This window comes from Nansenia antarctica, assembly GCF_963989245.1.
Source record: "Nansenia antarctica genome assembly, chromosome: 4".
NCBI lineage: Eukaryota > Metazoa > Chordata > Actinopteri > Argentiniformes > Microstomatidae > Nansenia > Nansenia antarctica.
In genome coordinates, this window is record NC_137689.1 from 8,100,112 (window position 1) to 8,112,611 (window position 12,500).

Here is a 12,500-nt window from a genome sequence, read left to right on the forward strand (position 1 = left end):
GGCGGGGCAGCAGTTCCGTGTGGTGCGGAGGCAGGCCAGGGTGGAGGAGGCCAAGCTGGAGCAGGAGGAGGTGGTCAACAGGGAGCAGGTGGACCAGGCCCGGCAGGACAGCCTGGAGCTGGGCCGCAGCCAGGAGGCGGAGCTGGCAGGTAACAACACTGCCTGTACCTGGCCTGGGGTGGTCCAGTGGTCCTGGGGTGGTCCTGGGGTGGTCCAGGGGTCCTGGGGTGGTCCAGGGGTGGTCCAGTGGTCCTGGGGTGGTCCTGGGGTGGTCCAGTGGTCCTGGGGTGGTCCAGGGGTCCTGGGGTGGTCCAGTGGTCTAGCACCATGGCCTGGGGTGGTCCAGTGGTCCTGGGTTGGTCCTGGGGTGGTCCAGGGGTCCTGGGGTGGTCCAGGGGTCCTGGGGTGGTCCAGGGGTCCTGGGGTGGTCCAGTGGTCCTGGGGTGGTCCAGGGGTCTAGCACCATGGCCTGGGGTGGTCCAGTGGTCTAGCACCATGGCCTGGGGTGGTCTAGCACCATGGCCTGGGGTGGTCCAGTGGTCTAGCACCATGGCCTGGGGTGGTCCAGTGGTCTAGCACTATGGCCTGGGGTGGTCCAGTGGTCTAGCACCGTGGCCTGGGGTGGTCCAGTGGTCTATCACCATGGCCTGGGGTGGTCCAGTGGTCTAGCATCATGGCCTGGGGTTGTCCAGTGGTCTAGCACCGTGGCCTGGGGTGGTCCAGTGGTCTAGCACCGTGGCCTGGGGTGGTCCAGTGGTCCTGGGGTGGTCCAGGGGTCTAGCACCATGGCCTGGGGTGGTCCAGTGGTCTAGCACCCTGGCCTGGGGTGGTCCAGTGGTCTAGCACCATGACCTGGGGTGGTCCAGTGGTCTAGCACCATGGCCTGGGGTGATCCAGTGGTCTAGCACCGTGGCCTGGGATGGTCCAGTGGTCTAGCACCATAGCCTGGGGTGGTCCAGTGGTCTAGCACCGTGGCCTGGGGTGGTCCAGTGGTCTAGCACCGTGGCCTGGGGTGGTCCAGCGGTCTATTCAATGCAAAATTGAATGGGAAAGTGTGTCCAAACTTTTGACCGGTACTGTATATATATCTATTGTCTTGTCTCTTCCCGTGTGTCTCGTGTGCTTGTGTGAGAGAGAACTGCGAGCTGAAGTCAGCCGTCTGGAGGAGCAGGAGCTGGTGCTGCGGGCGGAGCGGCACACCTGGCTGGAGTACCAGAACACCGGGAGCCAAGCGCACCTGCAGCAGATCCACAACCTGGAGGCTGAGCTGGCTCAGATGCAGAGAGGCTACCAGGAGATGGCAGGTAGGTAGGAGTATGGTGATGGTGAAGTTTCCCCGAGAAGCTAAGGTGGCTGTCGTGCAGGAGGTGGTAGAGCCGGTGTGTAACGATCACAAGGTCGGCAGAGAGAGAGGGAGAGAACCCCCCCGGTTGGGATACATGTCGAGATGTCTTTGGGGCAAGACACTGAACCCCAAATTGCTCCCAACGAGCGGGCCTTGAGCGCGCCTTGCGTGGTAGCTTGCCGCCATTGGTGTGTGAATGCGTGTGTGAATGGGTGAATGCGAGGCCGTTGTGAAGTGCTTTGGAATAAGGCTCTGTCTCTCCCCTCTCTCTTTTACAGACAACATTAAGCGCTCACTTGAAGTGACGTTGAATGAAATTGACAAGAAGACAGTCCAGCTGATCGATGAAAAAAAACATCTGGCAACAGAGGTAAGACATGATACACATCAGAGGTGCGTTCGTAAATATTTGCTCTGGAATCTGATCAGCACTCATGGAATGCCTCTTGTCCCTTACTTACTTACTTTATGACGTCGAACCCAGTGTGCGCTCCGGCGCTCTCAGAGTGAATTTACGAACGCAGCCCAGATCGGTTGTCCCCATAATGACACTAATCTCTCAAGTTGTTTTGTGTCTTCAGAGGGCCATCAAACACCTTGACAAGTACAGCCAACTGGAGATCAGAGAGAACGAGTGGCTGAAGAGGGAGGTATGGAGCCTGAGATTATAAATAACAGTCTATGATCTTAGCGTGTGAACAGTGAGGAGTTGAGGCTAAAAATGCACATTCTCTGGAAACTATGAGGGACTAAAAATAGTATATTCACATCCCACAGATTTAGGTGCTGAACAAATGAAAAAAAAGATGGAAAATTAATAATAACCACATTCCAACAACTCTGATAAGCTCACAACAGTGATGTGTGTTGTGAGGTGTCACCAATGCGTCACTGTTGAGCATTATGCATATGTAGCGGGTACAATTATATGCTGCGCCTTTAAGACGAGCTCACATGAACGCGCAGGTGAAAACGCGCAGGTGTGCTTGAGAGAGGAGCAGTGAGTTGGAACGAGCAACGTGGACGGAGCGGTAGCGGTGTGGGCTCTTTGCAAGTATATAGTTTTGATAAGAAGATATTGCCGAGTGGTCATACAAAGTACGGGATACGTTGATTTGCGAGTGTTTTGTTTGGGAAGAGCAGGCCTGAACGTCGTCGGTATCGAGAGGTGAAGCGTGCGCCAGCTCACCCCTCCCCCACCCCGTGTGTGAACTGCGAGAGAAAGGAGCTACTCGTGGTTGGGGTTCATTGTCCTGTACAGAGGAGAAGCGTGCGCCAGTGAGGCGTGGGTTCAGCGAGGTTTCTCGGAGTTTGCCCTGCCAGCCATCAGACACCCTTGACGTGCGATCTCTGCTGGATGGGTAATCTCTGCACTACACCTTGCCATTAGCACTGGCCAACCACGCATACCGTGCGCGGACGAACAGAACTGTGAACTGAACGGACTAACGCTCGAACGCGCACAAACCCACACTGGGAGAAAGGGACTGCTCATTCAGACTGATGTTGTTAAATGTACTCTCTGTGAGACTGCTAGACTCTCTGTGAGACTGCTAGACTCTCTGTGTGACTGCTAGACTCTCTGTGTGACTGCTAGACTCTCTGTGAGACTGCTAGACTCTCTGTGAGACTGCTAGACTCTCTGTGAGACTGCTAGACTCTCTGTGTGACTGCTAATACATTACCATATTGAATTTATTGACCCAAATGTTAACCGTTTTGTGTTTGGATAATTTTCCATAAGCTCTGTGTTTATTTTTGAGTAAACATTTGAATGGAATAACAGCTGTAATTTCCCATTTCATTTACTTACCTGGGGGTAGGGGCGCCTCACCTGTTTAGCTAGACCTAGGTAAAGTAGGGGGTGGTGTCAGGTCAGTTCGGCACTTACCTCGCACACACTGCACACACTTTTCACGGCCACCTACTAAAGCCCACTTTACCCCGTCTAAGAGGTTGACGTTAACCCAAGCTACTAAACAGGAAACAACTTGCTCACTCACCTGAACATTGAGGCCATAGGTATTGGGTGTGGGGGACCTAGATCCTGTCCCACTCAGTCCTCCCCAGACTAAGTACTTTGTAACCCCTACAAGGCGGCGGTAATAATCCCGACCGTCACAATTGGCGTCACGAACAGGATAGAATAAGCAACCATTTTTAAGTGGAAGCCATGGCAGAATTAGAGGAACTTAAGAAGCAATTTGAGAGGATGATGGAGAGGTTCAATGACCAAGCTGAGGCCCTGATACAAGCTAGAAGCGAGCAAAGAGAAGCTCTGGCATTAGCTAAAGCAGTCATAGATCAGCAGAAAGAAAAGCCCCCTGCATCTATTGTGTATATCCCCAGAGACCGCAAGATTTCAGATTTCAGTGGTAAACAAGGTGATGTAGATATTGAAGAATGGATCACATCAATTAAATCTGCCCTTCAAATCATGAAGGTCCCTATAGAGGACCAAGCCGAGTTCATCAAGCAGCATCTTCAAAACGAAGCCAAACTCACAGTCAAGTATATGGCAGACAAAGCTAAGGATGCAGAGACCATATTTGAAGCACTGCGTAAGACTTATGGTGACAAAGTCCCTTTAGGCACCCGGCTCAAAGAATTCTATGACCGCAAGCAGTTGGCAGGAGAGACCATACGTTCTTACGCCTATGACATTCAAGAAAAGCTAATGCGAATTTGTCGTAGAGATGCCAAGCGTGTCCCTGATTCAGACGGAATGCTGAAAGAACAGCTTGCTCTTGGGCTTCGAGATGATATCTTAAGAAGAGAGATCAAGAGGAGACTGAAGGAAAAGGAGAGTCTTACTTTTGCTGAGCTAATGCAAGACGCCATCTCATGGTCTGAGGAGGAAGAGGTTCAGGGGTCTGATAGTGCGCAAAGCAGTTCCCGTGCCAAAGGTGCCATTAATGCTACCAGGGCTACCGACGAACCTGCTTCGCAGTTGACAATGGAGATGTTGTATGAAGCAATACAAAAGTTAGCCATCCGTCAAGATGAACTGTTCCAGATGATGGGCCACAGTGGCACTGGCATGACACAAGGGAAAGGCGAGAGGGCAAGAAGCCCCCCTTTGAAAAACGAAGATGGGCAGTTCATCTGCTACACGTGCAATGAGCCAGGACATACCAGCAGACACTGTCCTCTGAACAGGGGAGCTAAGAGCATAGCACGTCCTCCACTCAGAAGGGATGGGCCATCTGGGCCTGCAGGAAACGACCCCGGAGGGGCGATGCGCCAGAGTCCAGGTACCCCTGCAATTAGAAGTCACCTGGCAAGGCAGCCCTGTAACACTTCTCAAGCCTCAAGTGTAAGTGCCTTTGGAAACTGCTTGGTCGTTGAAGTGAAGATAGCAGGCGTGAAGACTGACTGCCTGTTGGACACAGGCTCAGAGGTGACCACAATCCGGGAATCTTACTTCAGAGAGTACTTTGGGAAGTCGGCGTTGTCCTCAGCCAACTGGGCCCAGCTCGCCGCTGCCAATGGCCTCGAAATTCCCGTCCTTGGATGCCTGGAGGCGGAGGTAGAGTGCATGGGGAAGACCGTTGGCAGGAAGTGTGTCTTTGTCCTTAAAGATGAAAGCCCAGATGTGGAAGAGATGAGAGGCCTCCCAGGTATCCTGGGAATGAATGTTCTAAGTGAACTGAAGGATCTTTTCGTTGCCACGGACGGCATGAAGAAGATGAATAAGTATCGGGAAACAGAGGCTAAGGTCCACAGGGTGCTAGCGAACATCAGAAAAGAGGCAGGGTCCCTCGGACAGAGTGACCGAATAGGATATGTTAAAGTGGCAGGCAGAGAGACAGTCATCATTCCCCCACTCAGCGAGCGCATCCTGGAGGGTTCGCCTCGACTACGGAGAGGGCTCGCCTCGACTACGGAGAGGGCTCGCCTCGACTACGGAGAGGGCTCGCCTCGCCTACGGAGAGGGCTCGCCTCGCCTACGGAGAGGGCTCGCCTCGCCTACGGAGAGGGTTCGCCTCGCCTACGGAGAGGGCTCGCCTCGCCTACGGAGAGGGCTCGCCTCGCCTACGGAGAGGGCTCGCCTTGCCTACGGAGAGGCACCCGTCCAGTAAGGACACCGACCCTGACATTGACACAGGCTGCCCTGACTTCATATGCATCCCTGCCACTACACACATGCCCCACACAAACACAGGCCTGGGTATTAGAGAAGTAGTCGAGGAGCATTCAAATGATGAGGGTCAGATTGATGATGGGGCCATAGGTGAAGTTGCTAGGCCCATACATGAGGAGCTGGGAACTATGGGTGGGTCAGATGCAGGGAGTGAAAGTGAGAGTGTGGCTGAACCCAGACGGTCTCAAAGACAGACCAGGGGTAGAATTCCCTGTAGATTCAGGAGTGATTATGTTTTGAAATAATTTGTGCAATTGCAAATGTTTTATACTTACCTTCATGCATGTCCATGTTTTTAGGTATTGAGGAGTGAAAAGTGTTATGATGCCGTGTTTTATTGTTTTCAGCTCTTCTGAGGCATCCTTATGTACTGGTTGAAATGTTACCTGTGTTGTGAACCTACCTGTGGGTACTGTCGTATGGAGTGACATGTTGTATTTTTATTTCTTCTTTTACTGAGGTCGCATCGTCATTTGGATGTTGGATGGCATGGCAGGGTTTCACAGGGGGGAATGTAGCGGGTACAATTATATGCTGCGCCTTTAAGACGAGCTCACATGAACGCGCAGGTGAAAACGCGCAGGTGTGCTTGAGAGAGGAGCAGTGAGTTGGAACGAGCAACGTGGACGGAGCGGTAGCGGTGTGGGCTCTTTGCAAGTATATAGTTTTGATAAGAAGATATTGCCGAGTGGTCATACAAAGTACGGGATACGTTGATTTGCGAGTGTTTTGTTTGGGAAGAGCAGGCCTGAACGTCGTCGGTATCGAGAGGTGAAGCGTGCGCCAGCTCACCCCTCCCCCACCCCGTGTGTGAACTGCGAGAGAAAGGAGCTACTCGTGGTTGGGGTTCATTGTCCTGTACAGAGGAGAAGCGTGCGCCAGTGAGGCGTGGGTTCAGCGAGGTTTCTCGGAGTTTGCCCTGCCAGCCATCAGACACCCTTGACGTGCGATCTCTGCTGGATGGGTAATCTCTGCACTACACCTTGCCATTAGCACTGGCCAACCACGCATACCGTGCGCGGACGAACAGAACTGTGAACTGAACGGACTAACGCTCGAACGCGCACAAACCCACACTGGGAGAAAGGGACTGCTCATTCAGACTGATGTTGTTAAATGTACTCTCTGTGAGACTGCTAGACTCTCTGTGAGACTGCTAGACTCTCTGTGTGACTGCTAGACTCTCTGTGTGACTGCTAGACTCTCTGTGAGACTGCTAGACTCTCTGTGAGACTGCTAGACTCTCTGTGAGACTGCTAGACTCTCTGTGTGACTGCTAATACATTACCATATTGAATTTATTGACCCAAATGTTAACCGTTTTGTGTTTGGATAATTTTCCATAAGCTCTGTGTTTATTTTTGAGTAAACATTTGAATGGAATAACAGCTGTAATTTCCCATTTCATTTACTTACCTGGGGGTAGGGGCGCCTCACCTGTTTAGCTAGACCTAGGTAAAGTAGGGGGTGGTGTCAGGTCAGTTCGGCACTTACCTCGCACACACTGCACACACTTTTCACGGCCACCTACTAAAGCCCACTTTACCCCGTCTAAGAGGTTGACGTTAACCCAAGCTACTAAACAGGAAACAACTTGCTCACTCACCTGAACATTGAGGCCATAGGTATTGGGTGTGGGGGACCTAGATCCTGTCCCACTCAGTCCTCCCCAGACTAAGTACTTTGTAACCCCTACAAGGCGGCGGTAATAATCCCGACCGTCACACATATCAGACATACACTGAACAAAAAATATAAAATCGAAAACTCATTGTGCTGTGTGATAAAACTGCACATTTTAGAGTGGCCTTTTATTGTGACCAGCCTAAGGCACACCTGTGCAATAATCACGCTGTCTAATCAGCATCTGGATACGCCACACCTGTCAGGTGGATGGATTATCTCGGCAAAGTAGAAGTGCTCACTAAACAAATTTGAGAACACAATGACAGAAATAGGCCTTTTGTGTACATAGAAAAAAAAGTCTTAGGTCTTTGATTTCAACTCGTGATTTATTTATTTTTTCTAAAACAAAAGTGTTTATAGCGTTTATATATTTCTGTTCAGTGTAGTTTCATTTTCTGACAAACATCCCTGCTCCAGTTTGCCATTTACACTGAAGAGGTGTCCATTACCGAAGTAGCCGCCCGGAGGCTGGAGGAGGAGAACCTGGAACACATCACCCAGCTGTTTGACCACCGCCTGGACGACCTGCACATCTCCAGGTGACCGAAGAATCTGGAGTAGCTAGCGTAGCCTTTGTTTAGTTGTAAGACCGCCCACGTAATCTCCTCAGGACAGTACTCTGTTCTACTCATTCGTCTGTGACGATTAAGGATCGGAGAAATTGTCGATCCCCCTGACCCCCCTGCCACATTTTGGGTAGCCTTCCACAAGCTTCCCACAATAAGCATTATGGCCAAACAGTTTTGTCAGACGAGAGGACATTTATCCAAAATGTTTGTATGCAGTTTGTATGCATTCAAGTGAAAAGTATTAGAGAATAGTATTAAAGAGTATTATGGAAGAGTATTCAGGGTCTGGGTCAATGACGTGACGTGCATATTTTTGTGTCATGTATATTATTTCCATTTAAAAATAGATGAATCAATTCAAGTCATATATGATTTTATTCTATACAACATGGTTAGTTTGAATGTATTGTCAGTACATTCTAATAATATGGATTACTTTGTGTTTTAGCATCTCAAATCCCCAAAATGTCAGGTGGCGCAACCGTCTCAACTAAGGAACAGATTAAGAACACTGTTAAAAGTGATATTTTAATAATAATATATTCAATATAAAATACTGTGGCATGATTTTATGTTTGAAACCTTTCAAATAAACACACATTTACAAATAACAATAGTTTTAAAGCTATTGAGATAATTGAGGAACTTTTGTCCCGTAATTTTTTCCCCTCAAATGTCAGGGTGGCACAACCGTAAACATGGGACTTTTATTTTGAAATCAAGAGACTATTGCATCAGCCAAATGTTTCATCATCCAGAGGACCCTGTCTGACATCTGTGGCTGAGTGAAAAGATTTGTAGAGCGCTCTCAAATATTGATAAAAATAGATAGTTTCACCTCAGATGTAGGAGGGTATATTTTCCATGTCAGGTGGTACAACCAATGTAAAACTAGGAAAATTTTATTTTATCATAAAACTACTATTCTGTTTTAAAATGATTTGTATGATATTGCTAGCATAGGTCAAAGCTAATGCAGGTGTCCAAGCAGAAGCCTGTTTAATTTGAAATCAGTGGCAAAAGTCAGGTGGTGCAACCGGTATGTCAGTTGGCGCAACCACAATTAATGCCACTATATGGAATAAATAATGTTATTTAAAGCTCCAAGATGCTCTAAAATGTGTATTTGTGTCTACTTAAATATATATTAACACTTTTAAACATTTCACGATTATAATGTCTTTAATTTTAATCATTTTAGATGCCACTGTCAGTGAAGGAAAAATCAGCCCAAAAACAATAGTTTTATTTTTTGTCTAATAGATATAGATAGATATAGATAATAGATACATGACAAATATTTCACTTAATAAATAAATAATAGGAAAATATAAATACTTTTACGAATAATTGGTTGCGCCACCTGACAGTTTTTGAACAATTAAGTAAAAAATACAGTAAAAAAAATATATTTAAACAAATTAACAAATGCGGCATATCTAAGCACATTGTCACATACTCAAAAATATAAACGTTATGTATTTTGAACAAAGTAAAAAAAAAAAAAAACTTTTTAGAAGCCTTATTCGTCATTGACCCGTCTGCAATGTGTGCTATTTGGTCCTCTTGGAGCTGGGGGATAGAACCACTGTACTAATAACCACTGAGAATTCCTCAGGTCCCTAGTCCCTGCAGCTCTTTTCCTTACTCCGTCTGCAACCTCACATTTCCACGGTTCTCCCCACAGAAATGTCTTTCTCACCCAGGCAGCGGGATTGGGACCCTGTGACTCCGCCCTGCGTCACAGGGTCACAACCATAGAGAACATGAAGAAGCAGGAGCCCGTAGACACCATGGAGAGGCAGGAGGCCATAGACACCATGGAGAGGCAGGAGCCCGTAGACACCATGGAGAGGCAGGAGGCCATAGACACAGTGAAGAGGCTACTTACGCAACAACATTGGGGTCAGTTACGTACGAATCTAGTTAACGCAAGAGACGACTTAAAGTGAAGTAACATCATGTGTCTTCATCAGTGTTTTTCAATCAACTCAATGTTTTAGAATGTGTACTTCCTGAAAATGAAGAGAGAGCTGTTATTGAAATGCAATATTTGGGTTTATCGCAGACAACCATTACCAACGTAAAAACTCTGTGATCGAAACTCTGAGAACGAGTCGGCAACCAATCAAATCGTTTGGACTTTTATTCAGAAAAATGTAAATGCATTTCAATGGTGTTGAAAATCGATGACACACTCGCCATCTGATCGGCAGCAGTCAGTGAACTTGGGAACTTCTTTTATTCATTAGAGTCTTTACCGATAACTCAGGGTGGTCCACAAGGCTCAATGCTGAGTCCAGTTCTTTTTATGTGCACCTACATCGTAAACGAGTTTGGAGGGAACTGATTTCAAATCTCCCAAGGGCACTGCGCAAATCAATATCATTGGACAGAGACTCTACATCAGCCCCTAGGGGCACAATCCTCGACCAGGGAACACAGTATTGTGGTAGGCCTATAATTGAATTGTGACGATTAGGCCAATACCAAAATAAAGCATAAACACGATTCACCCTCAACAAAAATGTCAACAATTCAATCACAACAAAAGGTGGTATCTCGTAAACGATTTTCAACAACATTGAAATGCATTTACATTTTTAAATGTTTTACATTTACATACATTGTTTTGTTCATTTTACTTTGCGGCTCCAAATACAGTATGTCATAAAATCCACCTGAAATTCATTCATAAGACTTGGTCCTACTCCTCGCCTAGGCTGTGAGTAATAAGATTGATAACACACTGCCACTGCCAATCTGAGGTGTGAGGTGTTTCTTTTTGGGCATATCTGCACTTTTAGTACGATTCCTCTGAGTAACTCTGACAGGCGTGAGAAAAGCGAGTCCAGGCGTACAAAAAACGAAACAAAAAAAACCTGTCCTCTGATCATTGGTTAGTAAAACAATCATCAGTGGCCGCCGGTGAGCCGCAGGGAAGGGTGCTGAGCCACAGGGAAGGGTGCTGTGTGATCAGCGTTGTGTAATTAGCCTCTCCACACCCACCTGGGCACAGGAAGAGCACTGACTCACATCCTCTCACATCCTCCCTCTCAGGATCGTAATTCGGCAACTCCGTCCACTAATTTTCCTCCTTCCGAGACAAAGTCCTCTCTCTAAAGGCTTCAATCAAGAACGAAAAAACAAAACATGAACCAACAATGGCTTAAGCAAGCACATTCCTCTCCTGGAATGTGGTATTTTCATTCGCCGCCCCTTCCTTTTACCGGAGAGGGTACAGTATGTGCTCTACTAGTCGTTATCTTTTCGATCGTCGTTTTTGATCGTTTTAAACCCTCCTCCCTCCTCTCCTCCCTCTCCTCTGTTTGTAACGGTTTTTCGTGGTTCCCACCAGAGAGGGTCTGCGGCCCTCCCCCGCCTTCCTCACCCTGCCCAGAGGCTCTGAGGTGGCCCAGAGAGCTGGAAGGGGATGAGAGGAACCGCAGCTGCCTGGACCTCAGCGCGCTTCTGTTCGCCAGCCAGACCCACCTGCAAGTAAGTAAGAGACACACTCGCCTGTTCCTCACTTCACCCCCTTACACCCAGCACTCCAGTTGAGGGGGGATGGCATCCCCCCCTGAAATAAAAACAGTCAAAATCATCCCCCTTCTAAATCTGCCATCCCCCCCTTATGTCATTTTGATCAATGAACGTGGTATTACTGCTATTTCAACATTTAGTTTTGCGCATATTGGGTACAATACTGTGGGCACACATGCAATGACATTTTTACCAAGTCACTGACACTGAAGTCACTGACGCTGTGGGGATGCTAAAATTGTCCCCATATGATAAAATCCACCATCCCTCCTGATTTTCTTTTACAACTTGAGCTACTGCTTACACCCCCGACCCACGTGCACTCCTCACGGAGATCTGAGAGGATCTGACAGGTGCAGGTGTCAAACATATTCATGATACAGACAGCCCCTACATACATCCGTGACGAACCGTTAGAAGTCGCTGGGGTAGAAATAAACTAAGCCCCAAAGCCATCTCCCCTAGAGGCCTCCCAAACCTCTCACCTCTCCTAATGTGGCTAACATGATCTAGCCATTCGGAGGAGAGCAAGGTGGAGCTGTTTGTTACATACCTATACCTAATCTAATTAATAAATTCCTGGATGCTAACAACAAAAAAGACAAACTGGTAAGAGAGAGCCATGCTGCCAGCGTCTAGCGTCATCCGTCAATGTTTATCTAGGTCATGTTCAGCTAAGGGGCGTCACAAATATTAGCACTAAATATTAAAACAGTGTGTTGCTAGGGCATTTCCTATGCGCGCCAACAGTGCTCACCATCTTCTATACAAAAGGTAGTGACTGTCTACATCCAGACCATGTACTCCCCTGTGTTAAAACACAATTATTTGAATGGCTTTACCTCATAACATGGTCATGAACATGTACTAATAGCTTGATATCATTGTGTACCACTTGTTACCACACCTTACAAGTCGTGTGATGAAGCATGCTGATTGATAGCAGCGGGACATAAGTTGTCATAAGCTTGCGTTACATGTTATGCTTTTTTGTGTTATGAAGGAACATTTTCAGTTCTCAGTGAGAGAGAGCGAGAGAGGGAGGGAGAGAGAGAGGGAGGGGGAGAGAGAGAGAGGAGAGATAGGGGGAGGGAGGGAGACAGACAGAGAGGGAGAGAGGAGGGAGGGAGAGAGGGAGAGAGAGAGGGAGGGGGAGAGAGAGAGAGAAGGAGAGAGAGATAGGGGGAGGGAGAGAGAGAGACAGACAGAGAGG

The 12,500-nt window shown here is 47.9% G+C and overlaps 1 protein-coding gene across 1 annotated transcript in view; it reads left to right on the top strand.

Annotated features, from left to right (window-relative positions):
• The window catches only part of ccdc83 (coiled-coil domain containing 83), a gene marked incomplete at both ends in the record, with an annotated part of 13,835 nt that overhangs the window by 808 nt on the left and 527 nt on the right, over positions 1-12,500 (top strand). The window contains 7 exons of the mRNA XM_080528106.1: positions 1-149; positions 1,137-1,304; positions 1,624-1,715; positions 1,927-1,995; positions 7,593-7,714; positions 9,432-9,649; positions 11,103-11,242. The exon at positions 1-149 is cut by the window's left edge and continues 23 nt beyond it. Of these exons, the coding sequence (XP_080384232.1) occupies positions 1-149; positions 1,137-1,304; positions 1,624-1,715; positions 1,927-1,995; positions 7,593-7,714; positions 9,432-9,649; positions 11,103-11,242 (958 nt within the window). The remainder of the gene's footprint in view (positions 150-1,136; positions 1,305-1,623; positions 1,716-1,926; positions 1,996-7,592; positions 7,715-9,431; positions 9,650-11,102; positions 11,243-12,500) is intronic.